Source organism: Crinia signifera, chromosome 1 (assembly GCF_055691185.1).
Source record: "Crinia signifera chromosome 1, ASM5569118v1, whole genome shotgun sequence".
NCBI lineage: Eukaryota > Metazoa > Chordata > Amphibia > Anura > Myobatrachidae > Crinia > Crinia signifera.
Genome location: NC_139217.1, coordinates 206,036,134 through 206,055,607, shown reverse-complemented (window position 1 = coordinate 206,055,607; position 19,474 = coordinate 206,036,134). Strand labels below are relative to the sequence as shown.

Below are 19,474 nucleotides of genomic sequence, written 5' to 3'. Positions count from 1 at the left end.
AGATTCAATTTAAATACTGCAGCAAATTAAAGGCAGCGCATGATAACCCATGAGAGCACATACCTTAACATAACATAAACTACATTATATAAACAAAATGTTTGACACCTTGCACTACGACTGTGGCAGCGCAGGGTAGCACGCAAACTTCCCGTAGACTGGCAGCATAATTGATAATCAGACTCCGTCCCGGGGTCCGTCATGGAAGCGGCACAGCAAGATGGTCTTCTATCTCAAACGTGTGATCACTCACTGTTACAAATCAGATCTCCCGCCATCACCCCGGTTTAGTGCGGCGCTGTCACATGTTGTGGTGACGTAACAACCCGGCCTGGTCACATGATCACGATGTCATCAAACGTCCTTTAATCCAGTGGAAGCCTGCATGTACCGTTCTAGACAGGTAATATTCTGTGTATAATTTACAGATGCTGCTGCACCTGATACAGTGACGGTAGAAAACAATAAGAATGCACAGTGTACAGTCGTTGGAGGTCACTAATTGGTATAGGCAGACCTACGTGTATGTTGTGCTATAAAACAAATCAATGTCTTTATTGAGTTTTTTCCTCTGCGGTGTGTGCAGTACTGCTATCTCCATAACGATGTTATGTGATACCTTTGTGCTTTAATTCTCAGAAAAAGAGCAGCAACCTACACAGTAGGTTTGCTCTGGAACAGAATGCAGAAAGAATAGTTGCTTCTGGAATTACAGTTGCTAATAAAATGTAATGTAAGGTTACAAAATGTCTGTTATGCTGATTCACAATTTTATGTACTGTGCAAAATGTAAGCAACTAAATATTATTGGAGGGTAGGTTGGGTGTAGTGTCACAATACTAAGGGGCATGTTTAAAAAAGAGCGATTATTTTACCTCCTTATGAATGTTAAATGGTGCTCCAGCCAATCAGCTCCTAACTGTAATGCATTTGAAAAATGACAGTAGCTTATTTGCCTGAGCGCCATTCAACGTTTAAAGTGAGTGATAAGAAGAATACCACTTGTTAACTCTGCCCATAGTAACCAGGAATGCAGTGCATGCGTTTGCCTCTTGTGATCTTGATGATTAAATAGTAATTAAGTAGTTAGGAGATAGCATGTAACAAGCAGAATTCACTAAAACAAGATAACTTCTCATTGACTTGGTAAGCTGCAAGTTCAAATAAGATACAAAGCTCCGAGTCCCAGAGTGCCCGCCCTGGGGAATAACTGCCCCCCCCCCCGCCCAAGCCCCGCCTCCGTATTCCCCTGCAACCATGCGAGGGGATGTGTTCTGAAAACACATCCCCTCTCATGTTCCTGCTGCTGGAGAAATAAATTGATGGTCGCGCCTACCATAGAATGATTTCTCCAGAGCTCGCAAATATGTCAGTGGAGACTGACTTATATTTGCGGGCTTCTGGCCGAAGACAGGGCGGGAGGCTGACGTCATGCGACGTCAGTCCCTCCACTCCGGTACTCTGCGTCACACTGCAATTTATATGGGAACGCCGTCTCCCCCTTTGCGAGCGACACGCCGAGAGCGCATGCCGGGGAGGGTGCTCGCACAGAAGTCCTGCACATGCTCATATGACAATATGCACATGCACAGAACTTCACCACCAGTCCCCCGTGCGAACGCACAGGGGACCTTCGGTAACTAGAATGAGGGCCCTAATGTGAAGATTCTCAATACAGATTTGCAGATTTTACCTTATAGCAGTGTAGACAAACACAGTAACTTGGGTTGTTGGGCTGTGCGATGCAGAGTCAAATCAAGATGTAGTTAGCCATCAGAGATTATACTACCATGTACATCTTGTCATCTCCGGCTTAATGAAAATAACCTTGCCTGCACAGCAATGTTCCCTCTAATTTTACGAAGGCTGTGTGCGGCTAAAGATTTTGGCTGTGCAACTTTGGAATGAAATTTTTTGTGCGTCACTTATATATATAACTGAAAAATGACATTCAGCATTTGTGTTAACTTTACTTCAAAATGATATTAAACATTCAAAATACAGTACACAATGTAGTTAATGGGTGAAACACACATTAATTGAGTCCACAACTGCAAAAAGGGACCACTTCTGCTTTGTGCGCTCAGTTGTAATGTCTGTGCGCATGCTCGTCAAGGTGTGTGCGCGCGCACGTGCGCACAGCTTAGAGGGAACACTGCTGCACAGTGTATTTCACAGGGAGATGTGTGGGGACGCGCATCACTATGACCTGACATCACTATGACCTGACACATGGGGCGATTTTAGCTAACCTTCTATGCGATTTTGACTACTACCTAGTCAAAATCGCTGGCCAAATTGCCCCATGTGTACACCCCTTTAGTTTATGCCCTGTAGGAGGGAGGACATCTGATCATATGATGTTTTCAGGGGAAAAAATAACTAGTCAATTTTTAGGTGATCAGCATGATTCTTTCATAAGTTAAAAGATAATATAAAATATAGCAAATATTCAAAACATGAAACTAAGCACACACAATGTGCTAACGATGTGCATAAAATCAGCACACAATCAGCGGTCGGATCGGCTGATTCTGCTGCAGGAGGCAAAATCTCCAATGCGAAATACGACGTGCCGGGAGCGCGCATCCAATCGCAAACGACCAGGATTGTGAGTAAAATACAAACGATTGTGCACCAATTCAGGCACAACCGTCGTTACAACCGTCGAAATTTGCCCTAATCGTGCCCTAATCGTTCTGGTGTGTACCAGGCCTAAGTTTGTTCAAGCACTGAATTTGAATACTAAGCAATCTTTTTCTTAAACATATTTAGTGTCAGTTAAATATCATGTCCCCAGTAGTGTCGGTTACATATCATGTCCCCAGTTGTGCTAGTTACAGATGTCCCCAGTGCCGATTACATATCATGTCCCCGTTAGTGCCAGTTACAGATGTCCCCATTAGTGCTTTTAGGAAAGAAAAAAAATTCCAGAAACAATAGATAAGGGATACTCAGCCTTTACTGTATTCTATTTTTAATTCACAGGAGAGCCCAAAGTAAAAATGTGAATAGTTGATTTTGCATTACTGTTCTAAAATCAGTTTTAAACTATGTACACACACTTCGTTTTGCTTTAGATTCAATGTTAGATTCTATTTTCTGTTAGATCTGGCATTAGATCTTCCCATTCAGTTTGGCATTAGATCTGTACTTTTGCATTAGATATCGATTTCAATATCGAATTTGATTTCAAATCGAATGCAGATTGAAAGTGTCCTAAAAACCATTTGATGTGGATTCGATTTTGCTTCTATAAGCAAAATCGAATCGAATACAGGGAAAACTCAAATCGTGTGTACACAGCTTTAGAATAGAAATAGGTAGCAAAGAGCAATAGGGGAATATAGTACAGTAGTCACATAAAGCACAATAATAATCATTGGCAGAGCTTACACTATACTCTGGATAAGCCAAATACATATCAACTTTTTGTTGTATTTAAAATACCACATTCAGATTCTGTGAATAAAAAAACAAGATTTTGTTTGGTAGTCTTAAGATTCCTATAGCCATCATTACCTGATACCAGATCATGAGGTTTAACAGAAAAGGGAATAAAGCACCAAATAATGTTTTTTTTTATTTAAATTTAATACAGTTGGTATTAGTCTTTAATGTGCAATAATAAACTCCTATTAAAACTACATAGCAGGGCAAAGTGATACCATATCCAGTCAGTATTTTTATTGGCAAAAGGAAAGATACTGTATGCGAAAAGTAAATGTACTTCCTAATTGGTATAATTATACAAAATTTTCTAATATGTATCATTTTATGGCCGATCTCTAATGCTAATATTACATAAATCATTAATTTATACCTACTATATATTTACAGATACCTACAAATTCTGATTATTGTTCTGAAAAAAACAAACAAAACCAAGGCATTCCAATGAGAGAAAATGTATTAATTACTTGGTAAATGTATGTAGTAAATGTAAAGGACTTAACAATTATTTGTATTCTCTTGTACTGTACATGACTACCTGTTCCTTAAGAAACAACCTACCCCTCCCTTTTCTTTCCTAGTTGTGTAGGGCTTCCATAAGAACTATTGCCACAGTACAAAGGTATAATGTGTTTCCTGCTGGACTGGCTGACTAAAACATACTTTCTACACTTTTAAGGCCCATACACACTGAGCGACTTTGAGCTGAAAGCAGCTGTTTACTCATCTGTGCTACTTTTACCTCGAAAGCCGCCCAGTGTGTACGGGGAAGCGATGAATGGTGAGCATTGCGTGCTCCCGCATCATCGCTGGCCCTGCTATGGAAAGCCGCCCTCTCAGTGGAAAATTGCTAAAATAGGTGAAAAACGCTCAGTGTGTAACCACTGAAGGTTTTTCAGCCCAGCAAATCTCTCCATAATCTTTATCCATACACGCTGGGCAAAAATGCCCAAAGTGTATGGACTTTTGAGGTTGATGTATCAAGAAGCGAATAGAGTGGAAAAGTGGACTAGTGGAGAAGTTGCCCTTAACAACTAATCAGCCTGTATCATTTTATAGATTGTACTTGATAAATGCCACCTTAATCCTGATTGGTTGCTATAGGCAACTTCTCCACTCTTTTCACTACTTCTTACATCAACCCATTAGTTTTTTAACCCAGTTCAGAGCAATTATATTTATATTTGTAGAATTAGAATCATACTAGAAATTGCATGTATTCTGCAACTTCATTGACCTGTACATTTTGTTTGTTTGACACAGCTCCTGTCACAAGTCTACCTGGGAGTGTATATGCAGGTACATCATGCTAGCCCCTCAGGAGATGGGTGATAATACACTCAGATTCCTTGGTGATACATGATGACCACAATGCATAAGAAATCAGAGCTGTGTTAACAGACGTAGACAACATTGACATCATGCAAGGTAACATTGCTACATTGTTACATGTACTTAAATGATGATAAGTGAGAACAGTTGAGTCAATGGAGGAAATTTACTAAGATGGGAGTTATATTTCATGGGATGTTGCTATGGACAACCAATCAAAATCTACGGTACTTGTGTACTAGCATGGCGCCCATCGCATCGCAGACCATATCGCATGCGATGCGATGCGACGCAATATCGGCTGATATTGTACAATGGCATACAATTTTAAAATTGTATGCCATTGTATATGGCATACAATGCCATACAATGCGATGAGATGCGATTATAAATTGTATAAGCACCCTAATGGGTGCTTACAATGCTTAAATGCACCCCCACGCCACCCCCCAAGTATAAACGTGAACCCGAAGCGTGGCGAGCACAGCGAGCCCGCGAGGGGCGGCGGTACGCGTCCTACGACCTTTTCATACCATCACTATCCACGTTGGCGTGGAGTTGAGAATAGAAAGTGTGGCGAGCGCAGCGAGCCACCGAGCCCGAAGCATGGCGAGCGGACGCGGATACCTTCACAGGTATATGCGTCCCCTCGCGGGCTTCACAGGTATCCGTGTCCGCTCGCCACACTTTCTATTCTCAACTCCACGCCGACGTGGATAATGGGGGTATGAAAAGGTCGTAGGACGCGTACCGCCACCCCTCGCGGGCTCGCTGCGCTCGACACGCTTCGGGTTCACGTTTATACTTGGGGGGTGGCATGGGGGTGCATTTAAGCATTGTAAGCACCCATTAGGGTGCTTAAAAGCACCCATTAGGGTGCTTATACAATTTAATATCGAATATGAGTTAAAATCGCATCGCATGCCATCGGGTGTATGGCATGCGATGCGATTAAAAAATCGTGCGACTAATTATCGGGGCGCCGTGCTAGTACACAAGTACCAAATCTACTTCTTATTAATTTAGCACCTTCTAGAAGATAAAAGATAGTATCTGATTGGTTGCCCATAGCAACATCCCATCTTTGTAAATTTTCCCCAATGATTCTGACCACATTTTACAAGTAATTCACTAAAACGTATTTGTTTTACAAATACTGTATATTGTGTTCATACTTTTGTGACAGTGATTTTTTTTCCGGTACTTGTGTATTAGCACGGCTCCCACGATTTCCATCTTATGGCATCTTATACAATTTTAAATTGTATACCACTATATATGGCTTACAATGGCATAAATGAGATGAGATGAGATTTTAAATTGTATAAGCACACTAATGGGTGCTTTCAATGTTAATTGGCCCCCCTATTAGATTTTTAATTGTATAAGCACCCTAATGGGTGCTTACAATGTTAAATGCACCCCCACACCACCACCACTATCAACGCCAACCCGAAGCGTGGCGAGCGGCGGCGGTACGCGTCCTCCGACCTTTTCATACCCCCACTATCCATGTCGTTGTGGAGCTGACTTTATATAGTGTGGCGAGCGCAGCGAGCCACCGAGCCCGAAGCGTGGTGAGCGGCCGCGTTTTACTTTACATGTATTACGCGTCCCCGCACGGGGCTCGCTGCGCTCGTCACGCTTCGGGCTTGGTGGCTCGCTGCGCTCGCCACACTATATAGAATCAACTCCACGCCAACATGGATAGTGGGGGTATGAAAAGGTCAGAGGACGCGTACCGCCACCCCTCGCCACGCTTCGGGTTGGCGTTGATAGTGAGGGTGCATTAAACATTGTAAGCACCCATTAGGGTGCTTATACAATTTAAAATCTCATCTCATCTCATCTCATTGTATGCCATATACAATGGTATACAATTTTAAATTGTATAAGATCGGGTCCCATCGCAGCACATCTCATCTCATTGCATACCATATTAAGCCTTTTGGTATGCAATGCGATGGGCGCCGTGATAATACACAAGTACCTTTTTTTCTATTTGAATTTTTTTGCTTGAATATAAAGGGGTTGGATTTTCCTTGATTTGCCAATCCAGACCAAAAATGATTATGATCAGCAAATTAGGGATTTTTAAAATGTGAAATTTCCCTGATTGGTATTTCGATTGACATATTGGGGAATCGGTAGCTTGAAATATGTCCCACATTGCACAGTAATTGAGTAATATAAAGCTCTATATCTGTATTTACTAATACTCTGTTCCTAGTAATTCCTTGCAATATATGAAGTTGAACAGTTTTGGGCAGTCCATCCCACCATGGCTTTATCTGCATAAGAAATGGAATGTTCCAGTGTTTTCCAGGAAAACTGTAATAGCACTTCCTATTCAGATACAGCCACCAGCACACACAGAATAAAGGCATGCTGCATATCATTTTGTGCATCCAATTCACTCAGTTTTGCAGTGATATGAATTATAATGGAAACGTCCCAAAAAGACACCCTTCAGTACAGAGTCCCACCATGGCATGGCATGGCTAGAAAAGTAGGCGAGTTGTTTGTGGACACATCTGTATATGAAAATCTTTCTGTGGCTTCGATTTAAGATGTAATGTGAAATATTGCCTTTGTGCGTATATGTGTTAATTATGGCAACCGGCACCTAATTAGCGAGGCGGCATATTTTATTATTTAAGGGCAAAATTTTAAGCATGATGTATTGGTAAAGCTACAGTAGCTGTAGTCATACAAGGAAAAAAATCTCGTCGGTCGCATCGCATGCGATTACCGCGATTTTACATAATTGAACAATGTTAAATGGCCCAATTGACCCGATTTCACATAGGGAACAATGTTAAATGGCCCACAGACCCCAAATACCCACCCTGAAGTGTGAAATGGCCCCCCCAATTGTTAACGCCACCCCACCATCAACATCAACCCTAAGCGTGGCGAGCGGCGGCGGTACGCGTCCTCCGACCTTTTCATACCCCCACTATCCACGTCGGCGTGGAGTTGAGAATAGAAAGTGTGGCGAGCGCAGCGAGGCACCGAGCCCGAAGCGTGGCGAGCCCCCCGCAGGGACGCGGAACACGCCCCCGAAGCGTGGCGAGCGGACACGGATTACTTAACATGTATTCCGCTCGCCACGCTTCGAGCTCTTATTCCGCGTCCGCTCGCCACGCTTTGGGAGGCCATTTCACACTTCAGGGTGGGTATTTGGAGTCTGTGGGCCATTTAACATTGTTCCCTATGTAAAATCGGGTCAATTGGGCCATTTAACATTGTTCCCTATGTAAAATCGGTAATCGCGTCGGTCGCATCGCATGCGATTTTTTGGCCGCATGCGCTGCGACCGACGCGATTTACATTTTACCATGCATTTCTATGTAAAATCACGGGCATCGCATCGGTCGCATCGCATGCCATTATAATGGCATGCGATGTACATGCGATGGGCGCCGTTCTAGTGAACAAGTACCGGATTTTTTACTAAGATGGGAGTTCTATTGAAGATGGGATGTTGCTTTGGGCAACCAATCTGATTCTATATATTATCTTTTAGAAGGTGCTAAATAAGAAGTACATTCTGATTGGTTGCTATGGGCAACATTCCATCTTCAATAGAACTCCCATCTTAGTAAATAAACCACATCACATCTAAAATTTTGCCCTTCAAAATGAATATGCCCTTCTCACTGATTAGGTGCAGGGTGCTAGAGTGAGCACTAAACTCTGGTGACTCTAGTAGTGAGTAGGTTTAACCTTAATACATTCCTTCTAACTTAAGCAGCTGGAATTACTAAAGCATTGTTTCCATTTGTTTCTGTCACTATTATTCATTTCCATTTTCCAATAGACTGGGCAATAGATGATATTGAGACCCACTGCAACCTTGAAGATGAGTCTTGTGCTTTCACTTCTGATATACATCCAACCATTACTGAGGAGTCCAGTATTTCAAGGAGGTTCTCAAATAGTTCAGGAGAACAGATGAAGCAATTGTCCACACCTAACGAAAAGCACAAGATGAATGAAGTCTCTTCCATGCTGTATACATGCACAGAGACTCCAGAAAGTGTTGCTTATAGTTCAAGTCTTGTGATCCGAAAGAGAGGCAGTCAAGGAGACAAACAGTACAATTGTAGCACTTGTGGAAAAACCTTTGCCCGCAGCTCTAACCTTGTAATGCATCAAATTATACACACTGGTGAGAAACCTTATGTATGTAGTATATGTGAAAAAAGTTTTACTCATAGTTCACATCTTGTTAGACATAAAAGGGTTCATACAGGAGCAAAACCATATATCTGCACAGATTGTGGGAAAAGCTTCAACCAAAGCTCTAATCTGGTAACACACCAAAGAACGCACACTGGAGAGCGCCCGTTTTCTTGCACTGAATGTGGGAAAAGTTTTACTGACTATTCTGCTCTCGTTAGGCATGTGAGGGTTCACACAGGCGAAAAACCCTATTCCTGTACAACATGTGGGAAAGGGTTTTCTGACCGTTCCAATCTTATTGTTCATCAGAGGACACACACAGGAGAGAGACCTTATGTGTGTATTGAATGTGGAAAAGGCTTTACTGATAGCTCTTCTCTCACTAAGCACAGGAGAACCCATGATACTAAAAAGCTGTATATATGCTCTGAATGTGGCAGGAGCTTCTTTGATTATCCCTCTCTCGTTAAGCATCAGAAAACGGAAAAAGCAACACACCCTCCAGATTCATAGACTACACCACAGTTTTACACTTTGATTCAGCCTGGGAACAGTACAGTATATAATACAATCCACATATGTTGAATGAACTACCTGATATTTGTTGATGCTGCAGCTTCCAGCATAATGTTATAAATAAGTTGTATTTTATTTCTATTTATTTGTTGTCACATGGTGTACTGAAATCATAAAAAATCAACATTACATTCACTACACTTTTTTTCAGTCTATTACTTGAAAAGAGGTTGGATGTCCAATTATCAAGAAGTGGTGAAAAAATGTATAGAAATGATCAAACAAGCCCAAACTTCTGGTGAATTGCTGGCTGGATGTTGTTTCCTTCCTTGGGGTGTTCAGGGAAGGCGCATTCAAATTAATATTCCTTAGTCTATGGATTTTATGGGTAATGAGCCCATCTGGTGCATGTAGAGATGAAACAAACTGCTATCCCTCACACTGGTGCTAGATCCCTAATCTGGTGCTAGTGCAAGAATGGACAATACAATTAGCTCTAAAATCCAACTGACTGACAAAAGGTGCAGTTTTCCAGCCTAGCCAGGCTAGGCTATATTGAGCCAGGCTCAATATATTACTTGGGCTCACTCTGCACTCTCCGTTCCGTTACTAAAGCAAATTCGTAAAAAAAATAGGTGTATTCGTATACAGAAATACACCTATTTTTTTACACATTCATATTTTCGGGATTTACTATCTCGAAAATATGGCAATTCTTATTTGTATTGATGGGACATTCGTATTTGTATTTACAAATACGAATGGATACGCCATCGGTAGAATACGAATAGGAATCACCATTTAAAAGAATTAAAATTACGGCCGCTAATTATCAGTAAACAGCTTTTAGACTTCAATTTCCTGGCGTATTTGGCTTTAGCTTCTCTGTGTAAAAACGAAAAATAAATACATAACAAAAATGTAAAAACGTCCGTAACCAGCACCAGGCTCAAAGACCCTGGCCTGGTTTTAAAAAATCAGCAAACAATTCGAGTAGGGCTCTGCTGATTTTTTTTAAAACCAGGCCGGGCCTGGTTCCCAAAATATGGGGGACAAAATAAATAGAGGGTCCCCCGTATTTTAAGAACCAGCCCCATGCCCAACCAGCCAGCAGGGTAATGTCACAGCCGGGGAACAATTATTATATAAGGTCCCGCGGCCAAAACATTAACCCTACCGGGGGGGGGGGGTTTAAATTAAGTTTTATTTTTATAGTGTCTGCGTTTATTTTTTTAACTATTGGTTTTGTTATGGAACTAAGAGTCCCAGCAAGCCCATTAATGGGCCGCATGCTGGGACTTGTGGCTCTCCAAGTCCCAGTATGCATTCCAGGCTTGCTGGGACTCAATTCCAGGCTTGCTGGGAACCAATGGTCATTTCTAATTTTTACACTTGAATCAGCCCAGTACCCACAACCCAGAGGTACCGCATCAGGCTTCAGGCAGGGGGCAGGGAGGATGGGAAAAACCCCTTCATTAAGGGGGGGTCACCACTCGCCCAGGACCCCTGCCCAGGCTGACTGGTCAGTAGGGATGAATGCTTTCGCCGGGCGGATTTGTATAAAAAGTCTCCCCCCCCCCCCCGGCTGTGGCATTACCCTGCTGGCTGATTAGGCGGGCTGGTTTTCAAAATACGGTGGGCCACTGCTCGTTTTGTCCTCCGTATTTTGGGAACCAGGACTGGGGCTGGTCTGCCGACACTACTACTTCAGGAAGAGAGTTCCAAAGTTTGACTGTTCTGACTAAAGAATTTTTTTCTTCTAGATGAACAAAATCTTTTTTCTTCAAATCTAAACTAGTGCCCTCGCGTCCTAGATTCCTTTCTAGCAGAAAAAAGGGTGTTTGACAGTTTCTTATATTGGCCCCAATGTATTTATACATATTGAGCATGTCCCCCTTAAACGTCTCTTCTCTAGTGTAAATAGTCCCAGATTGCTTAATCTTTCCTCGTAGCTTAAATTCTCCATTCTCCTAATAAGCTTTGTTGCTCTTCTTTGGATTTGTTATAATTCTTTGATGTTCTTTTTATAGTATGGGGCCCAGAATTGTACTCCTTATTCGAGGTGCGGTCTAACCAATGATTTGTACAGAGGCATAATTACTTTTGAGTCCCTAGTTTCCATACTCCTTTTAATACATGCTAGAGTTTTGTTGGCCTTTTTTGTTGCTATATTACATTGAGCACTACAACCTATTTGTTGCTTATTTGGACTCCTAGATCCTTTTCGAGTACTGAATTACCCAATTAATTCCCGCTTAGGTTATAACTAACACACTGGTTATGTCTCCCAAGGTGCATGACCTTGCATTTGTCCACATTGAACCTCATCTTCCACTTTTTTGCCCACTCATCTAGATTGTCAAGATCATTTTGAAGCGTGGTGACATCTTCTGATGATTTAATAACTCTGCTCAGTTTTGTATCATCTGCAAAGATGGATACATTGCTGAGTAACCCCATCCCAATATCGGTAATAAAAATGTTAAATAAGATGGACCCTAGAACCGAACCCTGTGGCACTCCACTTAGTACTGGTATCATATTTGAAATGGCACTGTTCACGACCACTCTTTGTTCTCTATTACACAGCCAGTTCCCTACCCATCTACAGATATTTGCCCCTAATCCCAGGTCCTCCATTTTATTTATCAACCTCTTGTGTGGTACGGTGTCGAAGGCTTTAGCAAAATCTAGGAAAATCACATCTACAGCGTTTCCATTATCAAGGTTTTTTGCTAACCTCTTCATAGAAACCAAGTTGATTAGTTTGGCATGATTTGGCAATGATTTTTCACGAACCCATGCTGGTTAATACTATGCAAACTATGAAGGTCTAAATATTCCTGGATACCATCTCTTAAAAATCCTTCAAATAGTTTACCCACTATTGATGTTAAACTAACAGGTCTGTAATTAGCGGGATCCTCCTTTTTTTCCTTTTTTTAATAATGGCACTACTTCTGCTATTCGCCAGTCTTTTGGTACCTTTCCTGATGATAGTGAATTATCAAAGATATAAAGTAGAGGGGAAGCTAATTCCTCCCTTAATTCCATTAGTACCCTAGGATGAATCCCATCTGGCCCAGGTGATTTATTTGTTTGGATTTTGCTGAGGCTCAATATTATTTCCTAGGTAGAGAAATCAATATTGAGGTTCAGCTTGTTCATCCCATTTTTTGGTATGTGTGCGTTCCACTGTCTGCTCTCCCTTAGTAAACACTGATGAGAAGAACTCAATTAACAGTTCTGCTTTTCTCTTCTCCGTAAAACTTTTTCCAGTGATTTCGGTTAGTGGGCCTATGTTGTCCTTAATTATACGTTTACTATTTATGTATTTGAAAAACTTTTTGGCGTTAGTCCTCTCAAGCTTTGGCATTCTGATCACTGTTTGGATCGCCTGCTTCTGAGCCACCTTTGTCAGCCTCTTCCTCTCCCTCCCCATCCACACATTCCATAGAAGGGAATATGGCTGCAAGGTCCCCTAATTTTACTCAACCATCCAACTTTTAAATGCAGTCGCCTGACTTACCGACTATCCTCTCCACACTGCGTTCTATTCCAACTCGTCAAGACGTGCATCATTACTTGCAGTCCATGGAACAACGGATTCTGGACTTAGTGTAGACCCATATCTATTCCATTAAATCTGACATCACAAAAATTGCTGAGAGAGTGGTTCTGCTGGAAGACCACAGCGAAGAGGTGGATTCTAAGCTATTGGATATCCATGATCTTATTTCTCTATCGTCTATCCTGGTGACACAGCTCAACCATGGGTTGCAGTGGGGTCCGAAGGAGCCAGGCACCTATGCTTATGACTTTATGAGGCAGACTCCTCCCCTACTGCATCCCAGAAATTCTCAGTTTCATTTTAGGTGGCCACTGGAGTGGTTGCATATGCTGTAGGTGTCACGTTTCATGAAGCACCAGCTGGAGTGTAACGGAGGCTGGGTGCTTTAAAGTAGGGCTGTTGCATGAACGACAGAAGGGAGTGAAGCAATCGGATAAAATAAAACCTTATTTAATAAAGATACTGCGGTATAGGAAATGAATGATGACACAATGATAAACTGTAGATTCTGATAAATAGTAAAGTCAATAATATACAATGCTTATTGAAGAGCGTTGGAGATAATTGATAAATTGAATAATTGAATGACTGCAATATTGGATTATTGGGTGATTGAAAGAAGGATTGGATGATTGGTTGAAGAATAGGATGATGGGTTGAAGGATTGGATGAAGGATTGGAAAGATGAAGTCCAGATGAATCTGTGCCGAGTAGGATCGTAGCTGCAGGACCAGGGATGACCACAGAGAATAACCGTCAGGAATGAAGAAGAAGATATTACCCCTTGGGGGGGTTAACCTTGTCCTATCCGTATAGGCGGCAGCGGGTTCCGTGATGATATGGTAGCAGTAAAACGATCAGCAGGAGATTGGAGAAAACTTCACCAGAAGCGCAAGGACTGTAGTGGGAACTACAAATAGCCAGGAGGGATCAATGATGTGTGCGGTTAGACATCATTGTACTGACTGCCGGTCTTGCCTGGCAAGTCAGTATTTGAAGGGTGAGCTGCATGATGATTGGCCGTGTATATGACCTCACTGAATGAGCCGTGCAGCATAGGCTGAAAGATCCCAAAAGATGGCCACCGCCGGATGCGGGGACAGAAACCAGCCGGCGGTGTTTGTGCGCGGAGGTGCTGCAGCCGGCGTGTCCAGCCAGAGGCCTGACCTGACACGGACCCATCATGGCGGCTCATGCCTCATGCCGCCCAGACCCTGCATGGCATGAGACTGCACACCACCACTGTCACCTGGTGATGACAAGGCGACGGGACCCAGACAGCCAGCATGGGAATCAGCAGTGGAGGTGAGCGCCAGGGCAGGAGTTAACCTGTCAGAAGTTTGTGGGCTTGGATTTATAGTTACCCAGCGCTGCTAGAGGATTTCAATCCCTTTGGATAGCATTGCAGCAGTCATCCTCAGAGTCTTACTGCGGTGAATCTGGTTGGTATATTGTAATCCAAAGTGAGTCAGGGTAGCTAGTGTTTTTCTCCAAACCTCTTAGTTAGTGGAGGGCCAAGATCAACCACAATAGAGAGCCAATAACGGGAGCAACAGTTGGAAAAAGGTCCCCAAATCCTGGCAAATAGCAGATGAAGCAAGTGGGTTTATTCCAAAAAGCTACTGATGCATTTTGCTGTTTAGGGGGCATAGCTTTGTCAAAGGTGATGTTAGGGCTGTTCTCAGTGGGGTTTATATACCAGTAGATGAATGTTAAAGGTGTAATACCTTTACTCAGGAATCATTCAATTTAGCACAAATGCACAATCAGAATAAGGATCAGAAGGCAAAATAGTAACACTTATCAATAATGTAATAATGTTGCTAAAATTTCAAGAAAAGGTTGATTTATACCTTATAAGCAGAGTTATGAATTTATTAGTCAGCCAATCGGTTCAGATGGGCCGGGCTATTTTGATAAATCAATGAATCAGGCTGTCCGGCCACGTGGGTCTGTACGGGGGGGACGTGTGATAGATTGATGTCAGAGTGAGTGCGTGGCTTGTGTTCCACGCCTCACTCTGGTGTCCGCGCCTCATTTTACCACTGGGACCCCATTCAGCAGAGGGAGTTTCAACGTGTCCCAGTGTGTATCCGGCGTCATAAGGCCCCCGTCCAGGACCATCGGCTGCGTCTGACATTTTGTCAGAGCTCATGTCGGGTCCGGGCTTTTGTCTGATGTCTTGTGGAAGTGCACATCGGAAGTGTATATCTGGTCTCCAAGGCAACTTACTGGTCCATTGCCTGGACAACCGGCTTTGCTTAAAAGGTACAAAGAAGCTATAAATCGGCGCACTAAGGAGTCAGCAGACCTAAACACAAGAAAGAGAGAGATGAAAACCGGGAAGCATAAATAACCACATTATTTAAAGAAGAGAGGGATATACCGTATATACTCGAGTATAAGTCGACCCGAATATAAGCCGAGGAACCTAATTTTACAACAAAAAACTGGTAAAACGTATTGACTCAAGTGGGACCCTCACTCGAGTATAAGCCGAGGGGGGCTTTTTCAGCATAAAAAATGTTCTGAAAAAGTAGGCTTATACTCGAGTATATATAGTACATAATGGAAACGGTACATACATGTAGGTATATATAAAATTATTACATAATTATTCATATACAGGATTTCATTCTAGAAATAATTTTGCAGGTTCCCAAAGTATCAATAAGGGGATCAAGAACAGGATAGAACAGTCATTAATATTAAAATTAGTGCAGAGCAGTCATTGATAATGAAGATCAAAGCAGAACAGGTCATTAATAATCGATTTGGGAGAGCACTGGATAATAGGAGAAACCATTACGTGTTAATATTAGAAATACACAAGTGGAAAATAATAATAATGAAGCAGTCAGGGATAATAATACAAAATAAAACACAACCATTAGGACTAGATTAATAGTTAGTGTCCTATATCCCTAGTAAATATATACGGGCATAGAACTAGTGACCAAACATAAATAAGTCATATTTAGATTTTTTTCAACCTAATTTTTTAAATCTAAGAAGGGGAAATGGGTCGGGAAAAAAATGTAAAATAATAAATAATTAAATATTATGTCCGGTAAATTAAATAACATTGGCCCTTATTCTGATCGGTGCGGCCGGAGCCGAATATGCGGCCAGGACCGTGCGTGCGAAACCCCGCCTTCCATACGGATCGCCAACTCCGTCCGTATGCGGTAAGAAGCTGTCCGAACGGACCGCACGTGTATTTTTCACGGAATACGCCTACTCCATCTAAGGGAACCTCCCCCATCATTCGATGGTCGCAGACCATCGAATGCAGGACCGAATGCTCCACCAGCTCCCGCAACCTCAGACCACACGGACATGTTTCCGTGCAAAAGCAGGGATCTGGGCGGGCAGCTGACATCCGGCGATGTCATATGTCCGCCCCCTACACGTGCGTCACGACTGCATTACCATACGTACGCCCAGCGTTTGCATGGGAACGCCCATGAAACGCGGGGCGTATGCATATGGTAATGAGCCCAAATAGCCCTTCACGCCCCTCTCCACCCCCTGTTCGGAGTGTTCACAGATCATGCGGGATTTGGCCGTACGCCCCGCTCGCACATGCGCAGAGACGCCTCTGCACATGCGCAGACACAAAACATTGGCGGGCCGAACGCACGCGGATATATCCGCACCGACCAGAATAAGGGCCATTGTTCAGCTCCACTGCTTCATTTAAACCTTTAGGGAAAAGGGTATCCATATGGTACATCCAATGAACATCTTGCCTGCAGAGAGACTTAAAGCCACCTCTTCTTGTTGGATGGATTCCACTCCTGTCAGGCTCAAGGAGCTGGGGTTCACTATTATGGACATCAGCAAAATGTCTAGACACACTGTGTGAAGATAGTTTATTTGAAAATTTTCTCCTATGATTTTCAATTGATAGATACCTGGCGTCTGTTACATCCTAAAGACAAAGACTACACATTTTACTTGCACCCACATAATTCCTATACCCGTATAGACTATCTATGCTTGGACCACAAATTTTTAGATCTCCTTGATAGGACAAATAGTTGGCTCCGACCACGCCCCTATCATTCTCTCATTCTGTCCCTACACCACTCCGACATGTCCATGGCGCATTTTTTCATTAAAGAGATGAGAGACGATGATTGACGGACCCAAATTAAACAAACCATAGCCAACTATACTACTTTTAATTAGACTGATAGGATGTCCCCACTGTGGGAGGCACATAAATGTGTGGTGCGAGGAAAGTGTATTCAATTGGGCTCCTACCTTAAAAAGAAAAAATTGAATATCAGGCGACCTTACTTGCTAGGATCAAAAAATTAGAACTAACACAAGTCCTCTTTATCCCCTGGCAGACCTAAAAGAAGCACGTTCGTCACTGAATAATTTATTAAATGAGGGCATCCGTAGGGCATTTTTCCTTTGTCATCATAAATATCTCAGATGGGGAAGTAAACCGGGGAAACTGCTTGCGCGAGCTCTACAAGCCCAAAGATCATTAACCTACATAAAGAAGATGAAGCACTCCTCTGGTGTATTGCATGCCACTGATAGCAGGATGGCAGAGATTTTCCATAAGTACAATACTGATCTCTATAACTTGTCATCATGTTGCTCCCCTTGTGAGCTTTTACTACATGAAAAGGCAATAAAAATCTACTTAGAAGAGACAGGGTTTCCCTCTCTTCCAGAGAAAGATGCTCTGAAGGCCTTCCCATCTCGCAAAAGTCCATGCCTTGATGGCTTCCATATAACATACTACTAAGCATTTTCAGATAAACTCCTGACCCTTCTTCTCAATGTATGCAATGCAGTTTCCTTACAGTCCAAATTTTCTGCCCAGTCCCTAGGAGCCCATATTACCTTTATACCGAAAGATGGCAAGGACCCTTCTTTGCCATCTTGCTACCGGACGATTTCTTTATTAAATGTATGTTAAGTTATTTGCCAAACTATTGGCCAATCGTTTGACTCCATTACTTCCTACGGTGATTCACCTAGATCAGGTTGGTTTTGTCCGTGGAAGGGAAGCAATAGATAATACAATAAGAGTTATTGATCTGATTGCACATGCCTAATCGACTAAGACCCCAATGATGCTCCTTTCCACCGATGCCGAAAAGGCCTTCGATCATATAGACTGGATGTTTATAAAAGCGCCTAGGGTTGGGTGAGGTATTTTTACAAAAAATCCTTACTTTATATCGCAATCCCTGTGCCCAAGTTAGGGTTAACGTCATGCTCTCTAGTCCAAGAACCATTTCCAATGGAACAAGGCAGGGATGCCCACTGTTGCCATTAATTTTTGTTCTCTGTATGGAGGCATTGGCTCGAACCCTGGTATTAAAGGTTTGTCAGTAGGTGATAACAAACACCGCATAGCTCTATTTGCAGACGATCTCTTGGCGATTTATTAAAATCCTGCAGTGACTTATGAAACCTTATGAAATAATTTTCCTGTTTTGGTTCATTGTTCAATTTCAAAATTAATTATACTTAATCAACTGCTCTAAATGTTTCCCTCCCTGTAAACTTAGTATCGTCCCTAAATCCCGGGTTCCCCTTCACCTGGCATCCTACCCATATTAAATACTTAGGTATTTTCATCCCCTCCTCCTTGCCTACTACTGTGACTTAATCATATTCCACTATTACAAATGGTACATAGAGGACTATCACATGCACACGCAGAAATTTTCTTGGCTCGGCTTTATGAACATCATAAAAATTAATATTCTCCTCAGATTACTGTACCTCTTCCAGACTATCCCTCTAAAACTCCCTCCCCAGTTCTTGGCCGATGCTCATAGGGTAATTAGTAGATTTGCACATAAGTGATGTTAGCACAGCGCTCGGAAGGGAGGGCTGAACCCTTAGCAGCTCGCACCGGGAGGGGGGTCCTAATCCCCCCTTGGTAAATCTGGTACAAGTTTTTGGGGTGGTGCTGGCGGTCTGGGGTTGCATAATGTCTGTAGTTGTTGGTGTAAAGGTCTTTTAGCAGTGGGCAAAAACTTGAGGCTGGGTGTTGGGAGAATTGGACCGGTGTTGATCTGTAGATCTGAGTCACCTGTCTCACGATTAGAGATGTTTAAATCAGGGGGACTTGAGGCTGGGAGTTCTAAGGATATAGGACTCTTGCTTCTGGCTTGTGATGTGGATACCTCAGGTGTAAGGGGATGAGTCAGAATGGACCAATATATATACAGATGCTGCTGTAGTGACTTACCCTTAGGTTTTGTTGAATCAGCATGCACTCCTTGCCTGGATTGTTCCGTGTGTGGAGGTTAGGTGGCAGGAGGGGTGGAAAAATTAAGATCACTGACTAGTGCTTAAATACAAGCACGATTTTATTTAGCTGTAAAATCGATGATACAATGGAATAATCGTTAGGGTAGTATAGGGGGTGTAGGT

At 42.5% G+C, this 19,474-nt stretch overlaps 1 protein-coding gene across 1 annotated transcript; it reads left to right on the top strand.

Annotated features, from left to right (window-relative positions):
- The first annotated feature begins 300 nt into the window (after nucleotides 1–300).
- Nucleotides 301–19,061, top strand: LOC146067827 (uncharacterized). Its single transcript, XM_083179205.1, has 3 exons — nucleotides 301–403; nucleotides 4,717–4,881; nucleotides 8,609–19,061. Exons 2-3 carry the CDS (start codon nucleotides 4,875–4,877, stop codon nucleotides 9,484–9,486), a joined length of 885 nt encoding a protein of 294 aa, XP_083035331.1. The 5' UTR covers nucleotides 301–403; nucleotides 4,717–4,874; the 3' UTR covers nucleotides 9,487–19,061.
- The last annotated feature ends 413 nt before the right edge of the window (nucleotides 19,062–19,474 follow it).